Source organism: Gymnodraco acuticeps, unplaced genomic scaffold (genome assembly GCF_902827175.1).
Source record: "Gymnodraco acuticeps unplaced genomic scaffold, fGymAcu1.1, whole genome shotgun sequence".
In the NCBI taxonomy this organism is placed as follows: Eukaryota; Metazoa; Chordata; class Actinopteri; order Perciformes; family Bathydraconidae; genus Gymnodraco; species Gymnodraco acuticeps.
In genome coordinates this window covers 1,850,770-1,873,219 of record NW_022990238.1, presented here as the reverse complement: position 1 = coordinate 1,873,219, position 22,450 = coordinate 1,850,770, and the positions used below count along the sequence as shown (strand labels likewise).

Below are 22,450 nucleotides of genomic sequence, written 5' to 3'. Positions count from 1 at the left end.
TTCTTCAAGTTTGTATCTTCTTGGTGGAATGCACTTATTGTAAGTCGCTTTGGATAAAAGCCTCAGCTAAATGTAATGTAATGTAAATTGCATCGCTCGTAGTGATGAAATTGAATCTGCAGCCCCGAAAGGCTAAACAGAACTCTCCTTCCACTATTACAAAAAACATCAACACTAACTGTTTAGCTCCAAACAGACGCAGTAAACAACTTGCTGATGAATATAGGACAGCATTAAGTGGCTAAAGAGAGGAAATATTGGACTTGCATACACACCAAGTGAATGCTATCTTTGCTCCACAACTGCTAGATGAATCAACAGCATGTACTTGTTTATCTGACCAGTGTATCTCTGTGTTTCAGATGCCTTCCCAAACTCTGGAGGCTCCTGCTTTTCCTTTTGCCCTTTTTGCTCCTCCTTGGTGAGTTGATCAGAAATGCTCTTTATCACATGGGTAACCTATTTACTGAGCAGGTACGAAAGAAAATCAGTCTGTACCGAGGCACTAGATGTCCTCACAAGCACACATCCCCAGAGTGTGATGCAAATCTAGAACCAGATTCAGGTCAGCCTTGCTGGGCTTCTTGTGAGTTACTTCACTCCGTTTCCTTTTTCCAGTTACCTTGCGAGCTACTCCTTTTGGTTGACGTACTTTCCTCTCATTTCTGATATATTATGTTTTATTTGAATATTACATATGGATGCGCTCGTTCGAACACTTTATTGCATCTAGTGTCTATGACGTTCAGGTTAATGGAAAGATGCCAACGTTTAAATAAAATGTAAATATTGTTTGAATAATAGTGTGTGCCGCTGTTATATTGGACAGAATGTAAAATACATTTCTGAAGGGACCAAGTGTCACCACACACAAGAATAAGATTGCAATGAGTGGCCAAAGAGTGTGCTAAAAATCTGTACTTTCTGTTGTCTATATGCAGCGTTTTGGTTTTGGGGTCCGTCCGCTGCTGCCATACTTGCCTACCTCCCAGCCATAAACCTAACAGAGTGGCGTCCGGCGTCTCCCATCACCCTCCTGTCTAACTTGGTGCCAGCTGTAGCTCCGGCCCCTGCCTCTGTCCCCGTCCTTCCACCAGGGGCTCCAGTGGAGCAGACCCCAGCCACCCCGGTCTCACAGGCACCGGTAAGATGAAACCACGAGCAGCGCTAAAACACTGTTGGAAGTCACTGAGTAATATGAGTGTGTGTATGAACTATTACATTAAGTATGTTGCGGTTAAAGCACTTTCTAACAGACATTTTAAATGCCAAAAGTGCTTTGCCCTGTACTTCAGTGCACACAGACACAGTTTATAAACAAGATGCTTTTGTGCTTCTGGTCATATGCAGGGCCGTCTTAGAGCCACCACACATTGTGACCTTTTTTCTGTATTTCTTCAAAATCTCTTCCTCAGCCACTCCTCCCCCCTGTGGCAGTCTCTAGTATTGACTTGGAGCGCCTGGAACGTGTGGAGGGCAAATTAACCCTGCTGTGGGATCGAGTCCAGCAGGGTGAACATAAGCAGGATCAGAGTCACAGGGAAGTGTTGACTCTCTACAGCTCCCTGAAAGAGCATCTCCACACTGAGACAGACAGAGAGACCCTGGGACTGTGGGTGTCCTCCCTGCTGGAGAACAGACTGGGCGTGTTGCGGGGAGAACTGGAGCTGGAGAGTACACACAGAGCCCAGGTGAAGAGATTAGGATAAGTCCTGAGTTACAAGAGCAATGTTTTGCTCTAAAAGCTCACTTGTATCTCACTTTTCTTTCTCTTGATCCCTTCTCCATGCAGAATGCTGAGCAGCAGAAGAAGCACCAAGAGGGGCAGGCAACACGGCTGGCTGACTTAGAGTTGTGGCTCAACGCTCTGTCTGCCAAGACTGGGGTGCGTTTAGCAGAAACACTGCTCTTCTACTGAAAACCTCTTAACTATGTGTCTGCAAGCTTATTTATAACACAATCATTCAAACTGAATATAAACCTTTATATACATCTTCAAATAAATAGTAAAGGCAAGCAAGAAACATCTTATTAACCATGATTCAATTAAATAATCCATATTTCATTAAAGAGTAGAGCTCTAATGGTAAACGGTAACAAAGAATACACTGCAGGCCATACAAAGCCTGAAGTCTAAATATTAACTTTCAAGGTTCAAGGTTTTTATTTGTCATACGAACATAGATACAGTGTTGTTATGACGATGAAAATAAGTGCAACCCAATAACACAGATAAACAGAAAAATATAGTGCAAGTAAATAGTAAATACAAAAAGAAAAATAGTTTACAAAGTGAAATAGTGCAATAAGAGTATATATGCAAGTTATTGGACAAACTGTTATTAAAGCATAAGCTAAGATATGGTTGTTTTAGGTCTGTTTACAAAGGAACAGTGCGGTGGTATTGAAAACATAATGTTCTTCCTAGAAAATTCGAACTGCCATTGTAGTTTGTTTTTTCGGCTTTCTTCAGTTATTCTTCTTGATATTTATCGTAGGAGATGCAACAGCGCCAGCAGCAGTATGAGCACGAGAAGCAGCAGGAGGAGGAGGAGGTTGTCCCTTCAGCAGCAGACACAGTTCCTGTCAGGTACAGACACCAGAAGAAATGCGTTTCTTATTATGCGCTATTCACATTTTGTGAGCAAATTCAAGATAATGGCAGCTCACATGTAGATGCTCTTCTTCTTAGTGTGGGTGTGAAGCAGGAGGAACATGATGCTCTGCTAGCGGAGGTGAAGAGACTTGAGCTGGAGCTGGGCAAAATCAGACAGGATCTGCAGGGCGTTGTGGGATGCAAGGGCAAGTGTGAGCAGCTGGAAACACTGCAAGAGACGGTACGCAACACAACTATTAACTCCTGTTTGGGCTATATTCTGCCCTCACTGTGATGCAGTTTCCTGAATATTTGTGTTCCTGGCATCCATTTGTTTTAATTATTGGTTCTCTGTGTATCTTTTCCCCCAGATATCAGCCCAGGTGTCCTCCCAGGTGTCCTCCCAGGTATCCTCCCAGGTGCGTAAGGAGCTGCAGGCTCTGTTCTTCGGCAGTGGCGGGTCAGGAGCGGAGCAGGGAGAGGTGCCTGAGTCCCTGATCCTCTGGTTGTCTCAGCGCTACGTCAGCACCCCCGACCTGCAGGTCTCCCTCTCCTCACTGGAGCACAGCATCCTGAAAGACGTGTCCCTGCAGCTGGAGCTAAGCCGGGCTCAAACCCTGGGAGAGGCTGAGTCCCAAGCCAAGACCATCGTTCAGACCGTGAGCGGGAGCGTCCAGCACACTGCTGCTGCTGAGGGGCTGACGAAAGAGGTAATGAACATAAACTGGAACCATCATTATTGCAGGGGAAGCTCTTTAAAATGTGTATTGGCCATGTGTTTGAGGCTCTTCTTTAACTTGTAAGTCTTGTGTTGTGGTCTATTCTCCAGCAAGTGGCGCTGATTGTCCAAAACGCTTTGAGGCTCTACTCCCAGGACCGAACCGGCCAGGTGGACTATGCCCTGGAGTCTGGAGGTAAGAAGCAAAAGTGACTTCACTATCAGCCTGTCTGTCAAAGTCAAGTTAGGCTGCATCCACAAAATGGTTCTTGTACGGGGGTGTGTGCGGGTGTCAATAAATGGCTCATTTGTTCAATGTCACGTTTGGAACTTTGAACACCCCAATGTAGGACAAGTATACTTTTTTCTCAACTGAACTTTTATTTTTGTGACCTTGACATTTCCAACCACAATTGAAAGCAAATTGATATTTTTCACGGCTACGACAAGAGAAGACGTTGGCTAGTTACACTTCAGTAAAACACAAGTTTCTTAGACTGAAGTTGTTTTCAGCAGGGAGAGACGGAGATGTTTACTGTACTCTCTCACAACGTGATTATCCACCAGAGTCTCATTGGGCTGCGTTTCTCTAAACGTTGAATCTGTTTTAACTTTTCGAATTCACTCATTTGCACTACCGTCATTTAGACGGGAGAATATGTTTTTTAACCTTACTGTCTGAGCTGTTGTGAATGCAGCTTTACTAATGGGTACAAGGGATCAGCAAGCTAGCTGCTCCATCACTCCAGCATGGTGCGCTAATGCATGTCTCTTACATAATGAGGGTGCATGCATTAGTCAGGCTGGAGGACAACAGAGTATTAACAGCAAAAGCTCCGACTCTATTGTCAGGTGTGTTACTGAGCAGTGTGTTGACCTACATGAGAGGCACAGTAAGTATTCAGATATACTCCATATAATCACAACCACCTGTTGCATTTCCGGTCTGTCTCTACGATAGTGCAACTCGGGCTTGGGATTCAGAACCACTATACGTTAACAGATTTAGGTTGGCCTCTCACGATAAACAATACATAATTGCCATAAGCAATATTGTTTTTGTTTTGAGACAATTTTTTGCAAGTGACATATTGATAATATAACAGCATGCTGATGTATTGTACACACTTTGAAAGGGCAATGAGTATTCTAAAAAGGAGCTCTTTATTTCAGGCAGGAAAACGTGATGTTTGGGCGTATGCTTTCCCTGTTAAGCTACTAACAGTTAGTTTGTTGTATGAGTCTCTCTCCTAATGAGAAGTAAAAGCCAGGGGTTGAAGCACATAATAAAGGAGAACTGTGCAGTCATGTAAGGACATGTTGACAGATGGCTTTAAGGATAAAGATGCTGGCGCAGTTGGAACCATACACCCAAGCTGAGTGTGCAGTATGATGGACTATCAACTTCCACTATGTATAACTACACAATAAAGTACTACATTCAAATTGACACTTCCTCCTGTGTGTTTTCAGGTGGCAGCATCCTCAGCACTCGCTGCTCTGAGACGTATGAGACCAAGACGGCCCTCATGAGTCTGTTCGGCCTGCCTCTCTGGTACTTCTCCCAGTCTCCACGGGTCGTCATCCAGGTGAGTGCCACCAGGACTCCATGGGAGTAATGTTTATTTCACTAAGTAAGTTAAAGGTTGTGTTCGCAGTTTTTCACTGTTGTCTTAAAACAATGGCAAGGTGCTCATGTACACTTTGAAAGCTTTCCTTAAAGCCTTTTATGCTGTCATTTCTCCTTCCTGCTTTTAGCAAGGAAAGAGTTTTGCTTTGACTTACACAGACTGCTTAAGCACCATATTGGCTTTTGTCTCACATGAGATGCACTCAAAGCTCACAGTAGGGGTATTCTAATGGCCACTATTTAGAGAAAGAATAATTGCAGCGAGCAAAACCCTTTTACAAGTTCCTATCATTTAATCCTGTAATGAAATGTTTGCAATCATAGAGAGGTTCCTCTTTGGTTGATGAATAAATTGCTTAGTAGAAACACTCATTCAAGTCCTTGTTGCCGTTATGATGAAACCTATTTCAGCATTTCTACTCTCACTTCCTCTCCTCAGCCCGATGTGTACCCCGGTAACTGCTGGGCGTTCAAAGGCTCTCAGGGTTATCTGGTGATCCGGCTGTCCCTCAGGATCCTGCCCACATCCTTCTGTGTGGAGCACATCCCTAAGGCCCTGTCTCCGACCGGAAACATCACCAGCGCGCCACGCAACTTCACTGTCTTTGTAAGAAACATAACATAAAGCCTTACAACTAGACACGCTGATACATTCCTATTTTCACTGATGTCTGTTTGTCTACAGGGTCTTGATGATGAGTACCAGGAAGAAGGGAAGCTGCTGGGGCAATACGTGTATGAGGAAGATGGAGAGTCACTGCAAACCTTTCCTGTTATGGTAACTTAAGACACACCTCCTATTATTAATCAAAATGAAATCATTGTCAGCCAGGATGTTCTGAATATCCCCCCCTCTCTTTCAGGAGCAGAATGACGGGGCCTTTCAGATCATAGAGTTGCGCGTGCTGTCTAACTGGGGTCACCCAGAATACACCTGCATGTACCGCTTCAGAGTACATGGAGAACCTCGGCCTCAGTGATCCAGCCCCTACCATCCACACTCATAAATGACATATCACAATATCTGTACATAGCTCTCGCCAACTTCTTTTTAAACAAAGGGGACGGGACTCGGCAGAACTCTGTGGACGTTTTTATATGAAAGACAATGAAGTTGTGGATTGTAAGGAATGTTTCCTGGCTGAATCGTGAACATGTGTTTTACAATACTAAAGAATCGCAGGATAGTCTGTATGTGGACTGAGTGATTTCAGAAGAAGAAGAGAAGCTCAGAAGAAGCTCAAACTCCCAGTCCTCTTTTCGTCAAAATGCCTCTTGCACTGAATCAGCCCGTTAAGGGCGACTGGCTCCACGGAGCGGACACATCCATCCCTCTCTTGGCACCTTCCACTCCTACAGGGAGTTGGACGCTTAGAATGGGGTTTATGGAATTATAGACACATCTCCACCATTTCCTCGTCGGCCGCATTACAGTCTGATTTTGGTTTCTGTACTTAATCATCTATATTTAACTCTGATTTCCTGTCACTCTACTATTTTCAGGATCAAAGCCACTTTTGCCTGTGATACTGTCCAGGCATGTCACTCCTTTTGTGGCTGTCAAGTCTCTGAAATGAATTTACCTGAGCTGTTTGGGCAACCTTCAAACCTGCACACCACTCACAGTGGATATATGAAGTTCACTACATTCAAGGCCCCATGCATCCACGTAACCTTTTTTCTTTGGGAACTGAACATGTTGCCTATGGACAGGCTCTGAATGTCTCCTCAAGTGAATGCTTGATGCAAATCATCCTTTAACTTTACACCAACAGAAGCAATCAATACTATAACCACTGAGCTTTGAGCTGTTTTAGGAGGATCCTCACTTTGTAATATATGTTACAAATATATGTATAGTTATGGATGGACTCCAGGGTTAACCCTTGCATGTGACTCTTCCCAAACCATCCTCCTAACTTTTAAAGTACATGCATCCTGGATTTACATGAGGTATGAAGGCGTTGGGTCCAGTGCCTGGATCTCAAAATACTAATGACAGATGTCGAAAGCTAACTAAAGACTGTAATTTAGCTTTAAACATCTTGCTGTCGAACGCTAAATGATTTAATTACTCCTGTAGACAAGAGTGTGATTTTTATTTCCTGATTCTCTAAAGAGGCGACTGTGTCTCCCTCTAGCTCAGTTTTAAACGTCCTCCTCACATGGGCTCCTCTATTCTGAAACCCTGAAGGAATGTATTCTGTATATTTTATTGTTGATAGTCGGTCCTTTATAATATCTGCTTTTATTAGTGTTGCTTTATAAAAAAAATCATCCTTTCATAATTATTACAATTATTATGTATTACTACCATGATTTCTACTGTTACTCATCGTGTTGTTTTCCTTTATTTTGTTTAGTTTTTTGGGGGGGGGGGTTGGATGTCGAAGGATGCACTGCAATGACTTGTGAGAGAAATGTTTGTGGCACAGGTCTTCAGAATTTGTTTTTTAAAATTGAGGGTGTATGTATTCATTAATTTTGGTTCCAAATATGGGGAAGTCTAAAATGTTATGTATAAAAAAATGTCATGTTCACAATATTATTTATTAACAACTTAATTAGTGACAGCAAGATGTGAGTTACTGCGATGTATATTTTGTCAAAAGCTGTTCAGTGCATTTTGGAAGCATCTTGGGACTTTTTTTTTTTTTTAAAGATAAATGGCTATTTTTGTTCAGTCATGAGATGACTTAACTGCTTTGGAATATATTCCAATAAAGATTTTAATTTTGAAGAACTTCTCTGAGTAATATAATAATGACTAAAGACTAATATTGCTATGCTCTTTCAACAAAGAATATATCTTGCATTTTGATCATCGTGAAATACGTGTTTTGCATTGCAATATTCTTTTTTTTGGTAAATGATTTGTTTAAAGCTGATAGTTAAAGATGTGACATCATTTAGGACTGAACTTTTGCTATAATAGCACAAAATGATGGCCCATCAGTAATATAATATGGCTAAACTCAAAGAAACAACTAAATACAAAATGACAAAGTGGTATGAAACAAAAATCCCTTAAAATAACAATTACAGTTTTAACTATTAGCTTATGGTGTTTGATGAGTTGCGCTGTGATGCCAAAGATCTACTCATTTAAAATGGTTAAATACTTAATTAAAAACTGGCATCTTGATTATTTGAAATGAATGTGTAATCTATTAATTCAAGGAGTGTTTCCATGTTTCTTACAGGCACAAGAGGGTTAATAACTATACATGTATGGTTAAGCAATATCACTCAGACATAACTGAGAGAATTTACACAAAACGCTGACATCAGACAATTAACTAGTGAAGGATACAGGTCATTAAAAACGAATTTATTATTATTAGTTAATATTAAACCAAATGTAAAAATAATATTTGTTTTGTTTCTTCGAAAGGTAAAGCCTTTTGTCAATCAATTTCTATATGTATGCTGCCCTCTAGCGGAGAACACCGGAACAACGTATTTAAAATACACATTGTTTTCCATGAATTGCACCGTTCCGGTAAATTTTTACCTACATTTTGCAACTACGTCAGCCTAATGTATTACACCTTGTGCACGAGAAGTGTCAATATGCCGTAGCTATTAAAAACACTAGTTAATTTAGAGACTAAAGGTTGACGCATTTGAATCAATGTTCGGTGAGACATCGTGTGTTTATCGTGTATAGGCTACCAGGAACTGTTTACAGGTATTGCTTTAGTTATTACTATGTTTTTTTACAGCTTTGAGCACCTGTTTGTTGAACATTGTCTTCCAGCCCTACTATTCTGCTCTTCTTATTTGTGTTACAACCGAAATCATCAGCATGACGACTTCCTTAGCAACCTAGCGTGTCCATAGCAACAATTGGAGCTAACACAGGCGGAATAATGGCAAATATGATCTGTTCCAAAAAATCACTTTGGCAACAAGTGTGTGAAGGTAAGCCAACCATGTTTTATTTGTTCAAACCTCCTGTCGTGTTCTGGTCAAATCTGACCGATTGACTCCTTTCATCAATCATAAACATTGTGTTTTCATGTTGTTGCTTCAAGACCTCATGATATTCTCCACAGCAGGCATTTGAACATATTTGCTGATCACCACGTGTCTTTTTTAGTGGTTTAGTCAACTTTGTGACACCTTCGATGTTCCTAGTCATAGGAAATGATTGGACATATCCCTAGATTATTTTTCATCCATCAGATACACACCAACAAATCGACAACCATGTTCATTTTGCAACACATTTTAAGTGTTTCTTCTTTGTTTATTTACTGCAGTTATTCATGTAAACCAGTAGTCTGAGACATTGTTCACTAAAAGGGTGTTAGAAAACAATTAGGTGATAGGTGCAATCTGAAAAAAAGACCGGTCAAATTGAACCAGGAACACCGGAGTAAAGGGGGAGAATCAAAGTATTTTTTTATAAAGTAAATGGTGTTAAATGATGGCATATGTTTTGTGTTTTTGTAGAGTTTGAAGGCGAGCGTCCCAGTCCTCCCAGTGCTGTGTGGACAGAAAGCAGCTCAGGGACAAACCTCTCCCAGTACAGCGCCAGTAAACCCTCCCCGGTCTTCTGTGGACTCCCCACAGCCACGGTCAGCTCACCCTTTAGTTTCTTCATCTCTGTGGCTGACTAGTTTACATCCTGTCACACTGGCATCCTCTGAACTGAATTGGTTTCAATAGGTGTGTGTGGACGGTGACCCTCTCAGAGACTTTGACTCTCTGCTTTGCCACCCTGCTCTTCCTGGCTACTCTGTGTTAGGAAAACCTTGTCTTTCAAAAATGAAGCGTCCCCCTGCAGCTGAAGCTATGATGCCTCCACAACTACATAAAAGTAAGATGACGAACATATTAAACTTGTTTTGTTACGCATTTTTCAAAACAGTTACAAAGATATACATACAAGAAGAAAAAACAAGAAAAAACACCCCAATAAAACCGTAAGGTAAAAGGAGGTAAAGGAGAAGTTGTGAAAGAGGGATTAAAAACAGACTGCACAGGGAGAAAAACTAACTGATTCAGCTTTCCCTGCTGAGTGCAACAGACATTTAGTTGTGTGTGTGTGTGTGTGTGTGTGTGTGTGTGTGTGTGTGTGTGTGTGTGTGGTGTGTGTGTGTGTGTGTGTGTGTGTGTGTGTGTGTGTGTGTGTTGTGTGTGTGTGGTGTGTGTGTGTGTGTGTGTGTGTGTGTGTGTGTGTGTGTGTGTGTGTGTGTGTGTGTGTGTGTGTGTGTGTGTGTGTGTGTGTGTGTGTGTGTGTGTGTGTGTGTGTGTGTGTGTGTGTGTGGTGTGTGTGTGTGTGTGTGTGTGTGTGTGTGTGTGTGTGTGTGTGGTGTGTGTGTGTGTGTGTGTGTGTGTGTGTGTGTGTGTGTGTGTGTGTGTGTGTGTGTGTGTGTGTGTGTGTGTGTGTGCGCGCGTGCGCGTGCGTCAGGTCCTGTCACAATTTTTTTGGAGCGGAGAGTGTTTCCGGTGTTATTGCCTGGACTGGAAGCTTTGCTGACAGAAGCACAGAAACATGGCTGTCTGGAGGTCTGTATTTATTTTTGATAAATGTTTTACCACAAATTAGTCTAATTAAAACGTGGCCAACAAATTATGTTTGATTGCATTGTCTCTTAGAATATATATGGTAAAATGGACATCATTTCCTCAAGCACTAGTGCAGTTTTTAGGAACCTGTACTTTATTTGGCTGTTTAAATGTTCTGCTATTATTCTTTAAACTTTCCACTGCCAATCAGTTGGCAATATTGCAGTTTGTACTTCACCACATTTATTTTACAGCTGTAGTTGGTATTTTATTTGCTAATTAAAAACAAAGTAGTCCTAAATACTACTTCTGCATGGTGCATGGCATCTATCACTTTCTTTTGTGTTGCAGAGGGAAAGAACAGCATTTAACCCGTGTGACTTCCTGACTGAGTGGCTCTACAAGTAAGAGACAACATACACACACCCTCAATGTTTATATTATTTTCACTCATGTATTTCATCATTTTGATTGGGTTTCATGTTTGTTTTGTGGTCCTTTGCCTCTCCTCCTTTATCCTCAGTCAAAACCCCCGCAGGCGAGAGCAGGTTCCAGTGAACCTCCATGACATCCCCTTTGTGAAGGACTGGGTTAAAACAAAGTGAGTGTCTTCCAAACCACACACACACACACACACACACACACACACACACACACACACACACACACACACACACACACACACACACACACACACACACACACACACTACAGTTGTAACCTCCAAATGTATTGTTTTTTCAAGAAATTATAGACATTATTCTTTGGCCCTTTTGTTCCATTGTTACCAGTTTGATACATGGCTAAAGTATAAGCAAACAATAATTTCAAGATAAATAATTATGTGAACACTATATATAAGGTAAGAAAAACATGCACATTCAACGATGATGCTATATGTTCTAGTGATTTTCAATTGTATTATCTTCAGTCCCAGGCCTCCTGTCCCTCTGTTTCTCCTGCTGAGCGAGGATCAGGCTGCTCTGCTCATCCAGGCTTTCTGGAGGGGATACAAGGTACACTCTATATAAAACAACTTGATATAGCAATGCACTATAACTTGACATATTTATGCTTAACCTCAGTGGTTCCTGTTTTCGCTTACCAACTCTAATTAATAAAAAAAACTTTTAAATACAAGGGACATTTTAATTTAGAAGTAGAACGCATGAAGCCTGCAATAACTCCATACACCACAGCAAGTCTGCTGCTTGCCTGTGTAAGTGTGTGGGTCTGTTCTCCTGACAAACAATAGGCACTATACTGCATGTGCATTGGCCAACAGTGCTGTTGTATAATCCCATTCTGCTGAAAGGCCCCGCTTGCACAGGGACTGCAATTTCATTCAGCAGCTTGATTATGTCATCAGCGATGCTGGAATTGATTTCCTTCCTAAGGGTGTCGTGGTCTGAGTACTCTGTGCTGTGATATAGACAGAAACTAAACAAACAGCAGCCATTTCTTCACACTCGTACACAAATAAACCAAGTATTGTGTGCTGTAGGGATGAAAGCAGGGGTCGTGTTTCTCTATCTCTACAGAAGCTTATTTTTCATGTTCTACCCTGCTTGTTGGAGGATTGAGCTTTAGCGTTTTTGCACAAACCATTGAGAGGAAAAGATGCCAGCTGTGCTGTCACATATTATTACATTCTGTTTGAGTGATCTGAACAGTTTTGCATGGTGTGTTTGAAGGTATGCGCACGAAAGATCTATTGAATGTGTGTGTGTGTGCATGCGTCCATGTTTGGGTACTTGCACACCAGTAGGGGGCAACACTTCCTCTTCTGTTTCTGTAACAGAAAAAAAAAGCGAAATAAATCGTACTGGTCTCTGCTTACATTAGGTGGCAGCAGTGCGCCGGCCCCCTTTCCCTGCTCACTGTGTTTACCCTAAACCAAAGAGAGGTTCAGTGAGGCCGCTGATAACACTGCAGCTCAGCACCCCAAGGGATTTAGAGGGAGAGACACAGCCAGGAGGAGAAACAAGTGAGAGAATGGGAGGATATATCCAAAAGGATGAAGCTCAGGCTATATTAGGAACATTTTCAGATGGACAACAAAAGAGATAAGAGAGGCAAGATGATGTTTCAGAGTGGCTTTGGATTAGGAATGGGATATGGATGAGGGAAATGCAGCTTTAGCTAAATCTGTGGCGGCTAAAAGTAGGCAGAGAGATGGAGCCTCTGGGAAGCGCAGGGAGGCTGTGAACGCAGCACATTCAGGGTCTGAAATGAGGGTTTGCTCCTTCAGATCATGACTTATTCAAAGTATACAGAGTGGAGATATTTTGGGTAGGCACTGCGGCGAAGTCCTGACAAGCGTTGTAGTGTTACATTGCTGCTGTTACCTTGGCTTGAGAAAACAGCCGTTTACAGCTCAGTGGGCAGCAGAGCAGAGGACATCAGCACAAAAAGTGTGAAACACCGGTGTAAAAGTTATTAGTTCCTTTTTTTCTAACACCTGTTGTGTGTGTCTGCTAGTGTGAGAATGTGTACTGTATGTGTATTGCAAATAGCATGTGATATCATGTATTATCCAACCCTAATCCTTCTAAACGATTCTGATCATATCAAAATATTGTCTCACAGATTGGATTTGAAGTGAACAATACAGGCTATATTTCATCATAATCTCTCCTACTTTGTAAGGTCTTGAGATATGTTGAGGTTTTAATAGGAGTGTAATAGGATTATGAGATTTTGAACACTAAAAAACATGACTCAATCATTAATAAGTTTTCTGTGTGTTTTTTAAATGTTACACAAAATATTGTAACATAAAGATATTTAATGTTATGATTAGCCCATCTCTACTTCCATTAAAATACCCTTCTCCACCCCACACCCTCTTATTTCCCCCCACTCTTACACTCTCTGCCGTTATATAACCTGCCTGACGCAAGGCTGACTGCAGAGGGTGTGTGTGCGTGTGTATTCATGGGAGTGTGCGTGTGAATCCATGGGAGTGTGCGTGTTTGTGAGAAAGATAGACAGTAAGACCGAGGCCCACAAAGCAGGGGAGGGGGTATATGTGACGCTAGTAATTTCATCAGTCCGTTATGAATCTATTTTATAAAAACAGATTTGGGAGTGAAGAAGAGCAGCGATAGAGATAGTACACACACACACACACGCGCACACACACCACTAAATCACGTGTCTGACCTAGACAATCCGACTGTCTCTTGTTTCTCCCATGTACATCTATGAAGAGCTGCTGGATCTAAACATATTACATAAACTTCTTCACACTGTGTGCATTAGCTCAACACTAATCCATTCATCCTTGCCTGCTACTGCACACATCTCACACACACACACACACACACACACACACACACACACACACACACACACACACACACACACACACACACACACACACACACACACACACACACACACACACACACACACACTCGGTTGATCACTCTCAGGCTCTCTCAGGTCTGGTCTAATGTGGCTGCTGTGTAATAAATAGGCATTACAATTAGGCTGTCAGTATTAATACTGTGTGGTCAGGTAGAGAGGCAGGCTTTTATCATAATCATATCCTGCCCACAGCCCTGTCTAACCTCACCAAGAATACTACATTCTGGTTAAAGTGTTTTTTGTTTCAGTACATGATTTGATTTCAGGTTTGTTACTAAATTATTTGATGGTTTGAAAATCTTAACGGAATAGTACAACATTTAATAAAATATGCTTATTTGATTTCTGGCAGAGAGGTAAATAACAAAGTGTAATCGTGACAATTCACAATAACGTACACTAGAGATGAGTGTTACCAATCTTTTCGTCTTACTCTCCAAAAACGAACCAAATAAGGATACATTGCCAAAATGTTGAACTACTGCAGTGAAATCTTCAGTAGTTTGATTGTCACGGTCATTGGTTTTTGAGTTGTTGAAGAAGCATTGTTTCTGGTTAAAGTCGCAGGAACCCTAATGTAGTTTCTGAAGTGGGGGGTTTTATGAGAGGACCATTGGCCAATGTTATTATCATTTATTAAGCACACTTCAATACATATTTTGTTAAGGTCCCAAATTGTCTTCTAGAGTTAGTAAGCCCAGATATTGTCTAAAAGTAGGACACTGAGTATTGAATTTATTCCACATGACATCAACTAATAGAGCTGTTTGAAAAACACACACACACACACACACACAGCCAGAACTAGGTCTTCGATTCCAGCTGAATGAGCAGAGCAGTGATGAATGGTTTGAATTGAGGTCCAGTGTTAAGTCAATTCTTGGCCACGTGCAGTGACACAGAAAAGATGTCATTCTAGTAGCCGGTTGTTCTGTTTGTCCTTACCTCCCCCTCCTGCAGAAGGGCTGTAGGGGCCCGCTGCCCCTGAATGTGATGGACTGGTCATAACACGAAAGGCCAATTCCTATTCCTGTAATATCCACTATCATCCGTAATACATAACGTTGTTTAGGTCTTGTTCTTACAAACAGTTGATTTACAGTGCAACCACTTCCTTTGCCTGAAGCATGAATCATTCCTCCGCTGGGTAAACCTTGATGGAAGCCTCATCGTCAAACAAAAAGATGATGGATCGGTGGGTGGATGGGGGGGTGAGGTGTAGATGTAGATGGCTGTGTCCGTCTTTATGCAGCCTGTCAGTGTGTCTGGTGATGTGACTGCAGCCAGTTCCTCTGAACAGAAGCCATTGTGCTGCTGCAGAGTGTGAGACTGGGAGAGGAGCTCGCTCTCACAGGCGCATTTGCACAAAAAGGGAATGCAGCTTGAAAGGCTGTGCAGCGGTATTGAAGTGTGTGAGAAAAAGGGCATAGGGTGCACCGTTTGTGACACTGTGTGGTTCAACGCAGTTTTATGGTTATGTGTTGAGTGTGGGCTGCTGGCTCTGGGAGATAGGAGAAGATGGAGTCCCTATTTTAGTGTTTTTTGCTTTTGTGTCATCAACACGTGTGTTTTTGTGGGTTATGCAGGCAGGCTTGCAATGCTTTACAATTTGTTCAAATCACTCAGATCCCAAACCATCATGCATACAAGCATCAGTGTCGTGTGCAGCGACGTTGATCATCATAGCAACACGATACTGTATTATGGTAGATTAATTAATGCTTCAAACCAGGAAGAATACATTAGAAAATAAATAAATGTGGTGTAATCAGCTGTACTGATGTATGCGTAGGCTTCAAATGCTCAAGCACTCAGTTTTTTGTCTCGTGCCATCACAAGGAAACTGGCAAACTCGTGTAGAAAGCATGTATTTGAAAAGTCAGCTTTCTAAGAACGTTGACTTTAAATGTTGTCTTTGTTTGTGTGGCACATTGCAAATCTTTATGTCCTGGGGACTCTCGCTGTGAAAATGTTCCATTGTTCAGTAGCTGACAGCAACAGAAGAAGAAATGGAGGTTTCTGCAGGGCACAGATGAAGACTGACAGAGTAGAAATGGCCACACAGAAACAAATAGACGCACACAAACGATGGTGAGCAAACACGACAGACTCCAACCCCCACCCCTCCTGACCCTCACCCTTCATTTCCATTTCTATGGTTCGCTCCCATCAGCAGAGGGGCTGCTGCGGCACTGTGACACCCGGTGAATGAACTGTTGGAGCCCACTCGTCTTACCCATTCCTGAACCCATCGACAGGCTTATATAACAGGCCCACTTTCATACCCACTGCTAATAGCATCAACATTGTGGCCATTCAAGCAGCAAAATGGAAAGATAGGAGTAGTAGAGAAAACAAGATGGGAGAGAAAAACAGAAGGGAGAGGAGAGAGATATAACTGAAATGTGCTGGAGAATCAGAGGAAAATAAGGTGTTGGTTTGAGAGATAGTGTCACGTTGAGTATATGGAGACGAAGAAGTCCACCTGGGTACTGAAGAGGAGAGGGAAGACAAGGGGAAGAAGCAGAGTTACTGGGAGGAATGGTTGTAAGTAGAGGAGATAAAGAAAGGAAAGCAAACTCTTATGGGAAATGTTCTTTTCATCTAAAGCAGTAAGTCTATTTAGTCATCTCTAAGGAAAGCCAGCAGTGTCCAAACAAACACAATAACTACAGGGGTTTCCCCAAAGCATGGGAACTCCCATTGGAGAATTCAGATTAAAACATTTTACAAATACAATTATGAAAATCAGGCAAACAAAAGTATAGATACAAAAGATTAAAAAACACAAGATAAAAAGACAATTATACATATTGTAGAAAACAAGAGATAAGTCTGTATAAAAGCTTCTTTAAAAAGATGATTTTTGAAAAGGAATTTAAAGTTGTTTCTGATTCTGTTTCCTGATATAAGCTGACAACTGAAATGATGGCTGAACATATCATGTTTACGTTTTTCCCCCTACTATTTTTTGCGAACAGTAAGATATGAAGTTAGGGATAAGCATGTCTGCTGCACAGATGTAACCGGAAAATAGCAAAGTACATAGTAGTGCCGTCCCAATATCATATTTACAACACAAATATATAATAATATCATTTACATTCACCCTTCACTTTGTTTTGTGTGAACTGAAAGAAACCAAAATGATTTAAGAGTTGCTCGTTCGTTTTGTAGTTGTCATTACCATGAGTATTTTTGAACATGATGGAGGGTGGAGGTTGTGGTGTCCACATTTACAGTAAATGAGCCACTTTAACCTCCATACAGGAACAGAAGGATTGATGGACTAACCAACACTTCGAATGGAAAACACTGTCAGCTTACTCACACTGAGTAGCCTAATTAACTTATTGGCAAAGTTTGCTTATGTCAATTTGTTGTTTGTTTGTTATAGATTAGGTCACGCCCAGATGTGCAGGAGCTGCGCCAGTGGCAGAAAGAACTGAGAGAGAACCGTGACATCGCCAAAACTGTCGCGCAGTTCTGGGCCCAACGAGAGAGCCGAGGTAAGAGCGAACACACACACAAACACACACACAAACACACACACAAACACACACACAAACACACACACACACACACACACACACTCACACGGTATCACTGAATGCCAGGCTCTCAGGCAACACAATACTATTGATCTTTTATTTTCTCATGGTGCCAAACAGCTGCTGATAGGCAGGCAGGATGCCAGAGCACGTCAGAATCCACACAGACAGGCTTTAAAGCAATAGATATTACCCCATACAGCACTATACACAGTATACACAGTATACACAAACACGTATATCAGCTGGTGCACAGTACAGTCTCAAGCACTCGCACGTATAAACTGCAGACACAGTATTCATCCAAACGAGACTTTGAAGTTAAAGCAGAGCGATAAGGAGAGCAGTGACACAGAGAGAGAGAATGAGGGCAGAGAATAAGAAGGAGACGGGGAGAGTGAGTCGCAGAAAGACTGAGAAGATTGAAAGTGAAGTAGAGAAAAGCAAGTGTCTGCTGGGCGCAGGGTGTGTGTGAGTGATGGAGAGGTAGAGGATACAGTACATGTGAAGAATGTACTGTACACACACTGTGTGTGTGTGTGTGTGTGTGTGTGTGTGTGTGTGTGTGTGTGTGTGTGTGTGTGTGTGTGTGTGTGTGTGTGTGTGTGTGTGTGTGTGTGTGTGTGTGTGTGTGTGTGTGTGTGTGTGTGTGTGTGTGTGTGTGTGTGTGTGTGTGTGTGTGTGTGTGTGTGTGTGTGTGTGTGTGTGTGTGTGTACTGTATGCACACATGAAGGACAAAGCAGAGCAGCTGAGAATGCAGGCCCAGGTCCAGTTTGACTGAAGAGTGATTTATCTTTGACCTTGAATACACAATCACACACACACACACACACTTTGGTACTCTGTACACATAATTGCCATCAGAAAGTCCTCCTCCTGATTCTTGAGGTTAACAGATATTGTTGTGATGCTGATTTTAGCTCGAAGGATGGCATTGTGGTTCAAACACTTGGAAATATCTTAACAACTATTGTATGGATTGTGATTAAATGTTTTGCCTCAAGCACCACAATGAGGTTTGATTTATGACTAACACCTCCGAAAGGAATGACATTTCCCTCAGCTGTACTTTGTGGTTTGTGCTAATTAGCTAATGTTAATATAATCCACTTAAAGGATGAACATGGTCAACGTTATACCTCTTAAACATGAATATACCGTATAAGCATATAATGCTAGCTTTAGCATTGCTAACATGTTTGCCACACATGTCATCTATTGTAACAATGTAACTCCATGTGTTCTGAAAGTGCATGAAAACTAGTTAGCAAGTGGACTTCTCCAGCCGAGCAATTACACTATGAGAGGGAGCAGAGTGACTCAAACAGCAAAGTTGTGAGCCATACAAACCAACACACATATTGAAAAACAACAAACTCCATGTAGAGTTGTAAACTCGTTTTATCTTACTTTTGATACATGACATAGAAACTTAATTAATTTCCAAAGTTATGTTACAAACATACTTGTTTAAACCCAAACCCTGATCTTTTTGTTTATCTGACCAAGTAGTATTGCTGCCAAAACTCTGCACTGCACTGCAACGCTCGAGAATGGGAATGCACACAAAATAACAATATAAGGTAATAGTTGTAAGATATCACACGACCAGGTGTATGAGGAATTGTGATGTAAACCGAGTGGGACTGTACTCTGGTGTTAATACTTTGAGAGTTTGCCACTACCAGAAACAACGTTCACACTAAAGTTGTTATATGACTCGTGCATCCAAACATATTTATTAAGGGTGCTTCAAATGAATGTGCATACAGTATAGACGATGATGAACAGACACTCCATCAGCACCTCTGTTTTTGTCACCCACAAACAATGACACCACCATAAACACAGGTTTCTTCCACGCTGACACATTCCTCACAACAAAGGCGCTCTCTGCTCTGCCGCGATGTGCTGCTGCCGCTTACTGAGCTATGTCCTGCTGCACCACTACTGCTGACCTTACATTTTTGCAGGGGGCCTGGGGATGTTTGTGTTTGTAAGAGAATGTATTAGTTGAAAAGAGAGTCAGCCCAGACCGTCGTGAACAGAACTGATCTCTTCAACAGAATCTGAAATGGATGAGAGAAAGAAATAGAAATGTGTGAGCTAGCGGAGGAGTTTGGTGCTGAAGTTGCAGTTGGTGGTTTTGCCTGTTGTTGTTTGTAATGATGCAAGCACTACCCCTCAGCACTGGCAGATGATATGACCCATGAGTGGGACGGAGGCTGTGGTACATGGGGGGTGAGTGAGTGAGAGAATTATTTAGGGAAGCCTCCCCCTACTGTATAGATGCTCTTTAAGTCGATACAGCAACAGCTGCACTCGTCTCATTTGACCCGAGGAGACCAACAAGCGATACCTCTTCTGTCATTTCACATTTCACAGCCTGTAATCAGAATTAGTCAGAGACGGAGAGGAAAACAAAAGGGGGAAAGAGCAAAGTAACCCAGAGAGCAGACACATGGTGAGACCTCAAGGTCGGAGGTCACGGCTCATTGGGCAGGTGCAGCTCTCAACAGCTCATGAATTACTGAATGACTGTCCTTGACTTGAAGCCTGACGTACCATCAGTCCAAGCTAACAGAGTTGTTAGCTAGCAGAGTATTTAGCCAGCCTCTGAAATCTCCTTATACCTCTTGGTAAAAGTTATAATTTAAAGGTCCCCTATTATACTGTTTTTCATCAATATATTATAGCTCTCAGATATACAAAACATGTCTCTGAAGTGTTTTGCTCGAAATACCAAACAGATCATGGAAGCATCCCATAAACCTCTCTGTTTCAGCCCTGTTTCCAAAGTGCTGATTCTCTGTCTGTTACTTTAGATGAAAATAAGGAGCCCCTCCCCACGCCCCTCCGATATGTGGTTAAAAAGGACACAATGGTGCTCTAGGAGGAGATTCAGGTGATAAGGGGGTGTTACCTTGTTGGTTATTGGCTAATGGTTACATAAGACAAAAAACCGTTATGACATCATAAAGTGGCTCAAATTTGATCAGCTCATTTTCAGACAGGTTTTTATAGAAATGGATCAGGACAAAAAGAGAGCGAATCTTTTTTCCTGAAACGTTCAGAATCTCTTTACACAGAGGGGACACATGTTTATGTATACAAGACATGAACAAGTGGATTTTGCATAATAGGTGACCTTTAATGTTAATAATAATAAAATTACAGTTATATTAATGTTCCAATTACATTTTACTTTTGCATTTTTCAGTAACTAATATGTGTTATTCCTTCACACACCAGAGTATTGTACTTAATAAAGAAAAGAGGCTTACAGTAGAATTAGATTTCTAAAAATAGAGGTGTAAACAATTCATGATGCTATTAAGCCGTGATATAAGCACAGTGCAGAGCGGCAGCCATTAGCGCGACCAGTTGGGAACTTGGAGAGACTCGCATGCACTCTTCTTATGGGCTGCACACTCGCAACGTCAATGTAAACAAAGCACAAGAACTCCAAAATACCCCACACACAGGTAGCCATTGCTCCACTGTGTCTTTACATTGCAAATATGATGTTTGTCTGAGTTATGTTTATGGAACCTTTAAGGATGCATTTCTTCCTTGTTTCCAGTTGGCTCTGCAATGACAAATCTTCCGGGAAGCCCCCAGCCCGGCGACTCAGATGTGTCCATCCAGGTGGTTTCCCCTACCCCGCAGAGCACCGTGGTCCACACCCCCACCCCCCAGATGACCTCTGACGGCATCGAGTGGCTGACCCCCAGCCTGCGCGGTGCGGAGAAGATGGCCTCCTCAACAGTGACCGATTTCCTGGCTGTATCCATGCATGGTGAAAAATCCCTGACTGCACCTCCCTTTAACTAGAAACATGAACAACGTGGACTGGTGGCATTGTTAACTGAAATGATTAGCTCTGTGAACAAGGCTTTCCTGGTGATTAAAAGCTATAAACCTCTGTTGACGTCAAACCGAGCGAAGTGATCATTGAAACAAGCCATTAAAAAACGACTGTAACCAATTGGACACGCTGTGCAGGGATTTATGGTCCAAGGTTCGTGTCTAATTAGTTGATTGCTTTCATTGCCTTTTCGATGGATCACTTCCATTCACAAGTTGTTTTAACAGATGAACCACATGTAGTACGGTTCACATAATATTACGGTCGGGAGAGAAGTCTCTCGTAACAGACTTCATATTGTGTCCCAGCACCTCTAGCTGATAGCTCACTGGAAGATAATCACATAGAATTTCCTTGACTTGTCATTTCCTTTTTCATTTGCAATTACATATAACTGCACAAAAGAAGTTATAGCGTTTCCATTCAAGCCAGGAATTGAGGCCAGAGTGAAAGGTGAGTCAGCGTTTAGAGCAGCACTTTTCTATCCTGTTTATCAGGAAAGGAAATGACCCTGTCAGGGAAACAGAGAATAAAAAAAGAGGGTGGGCGATTGACAGTTGTCGTACAGAGCAGATAGTCCTTACTGTTTCATAAGCAATAATTGCCCTGTTTTTAATCTCCTGACACACATCTAACACCTTTGGTTTTAATTAGTTTATTTGTTTTTCTAGATGTAGCTAAAGGTTAAACATTTAGCATTTTGCCACTGATGACGCCATCACCTTTTTTTATCCCTGGTAGCATTCAAACGCCATCTTAAATGTCACGTATGAGCCATGGAAAGTTCATGAAATCCGATTAGAATAAAAATGCAGGATGAAAAAGACTGCGTGCTGCTCTACTGCATTTTTAAAATCTCCTTCATGGCAACTTAAAAGGCATTTTTTGACACGCATCAGGAGGAGATGTTCTAATCTGATGAGTGAACAAAGTGCACTCCTGGCATATTTCCATCACGCACCTGAGAGGATACTTGTGGCTTCCCCTCCAGTGTCTCTGCAGAGCGGCGTCCTCCTGATGGACGGATTTCCTGACCATCCCAGTCACTGATGCACACCGCCTCACACCGAGGCATGAGGAGGGTCATGTATCTCCCTCTGCAGGTATGTGGATGCCTGGGAGACAGCTGCCTCTGGGTAAAGTGAGAAAACAGTTCATTTCATTCTGGGGATATCTGATAGTGCAGCCAGCTCCAAA

At 42.0% G+C, this 22,450-nt stretch overlaps 2 protein-coding genes across 9 annotated transcripts in view; both read left to right on the top strand.

Annotated features, from left to right (window-relative positions):
• Positions 1-7,687, top strand: part of sun1 (Sad1 and UNC84 domain containing 1) — a 29,534-nt gene extending 21,847 nt beyond the window's left edge. For all 8 annotated transcript variants that reach the window (XM_034219607.1, XM_034219608.1, XM_034219610.1 and 5 more), the window contains 12 exons: positions 363-421; positions 942-1,144; positions 1,416-1,691; positions 1,793-1,885; positions 2,499-2,590; positions 2,693-2,837; positions 2,968-3,306; positions 3,426-3,510; positions 4,788-4,903; positions 5,384-5,551; positions 5,630-5,722; positions 5,808-7,687. In XM_034219607.1, the coding sequence (XP_034075498.1) occupies positions 363-421; positions 942-1,144; positions 1,416-1,691; positions 1,793-1,885; positions 2,499-2,590; positions 2,693-2,837; positions 2,968-3,306; positions 3,426-3,510; positions 4,788-4,903; positions 5,384-5,551; positions 5,630-5,722; positions 5,808-5,924 (1,786 nt within the window). In that variant the 3' untranslated portion in view covers positions 5,925-7,687. The remainder of the gene's footprint in view (positions 1-362; positions 422-941; positions 1,145-1,415; positions 1,692-1,792; positions 1,886-2,498; positions 2,591-2,692; positions 2,838-2,967; positions 3,307-3,425; positions 3,511-4,787; positions 4,904-5,383; positions 5,552-5,629; positions 5,723-5,807) is intronic.
• A 1,066-nt stretch (positions 7,688-8,753) lies between these two features.
• On the top strand, positions 8,754-21,532 carry iqck (IQ motif containing K). Its single transcript, XM_034219792.1, has 9 exons — positions 8,754-8,868; positions 9,403-9,527; positions 9,619-9,769; positions 10,364-10,461; positions 10,813-10,865; positions 10,985-11,062; positions 11,393-11,477; positions 17,231-17,342; positions 20,969-21,532. The coding sequence occupies exons 1-9, from the start codon at positions 8,817-8,819 to the stop codon at positions 21,217-21,219; spliced, it is 1,005 nt and encodes a 334-aa protein (XP_034075683.1). The 5' UTR covers positions 8,754-8,816; the 3' UTR covers positions 21,220-21,532.
• Positions 21,533-22,450: the final 918 nt, after the last annotated feature.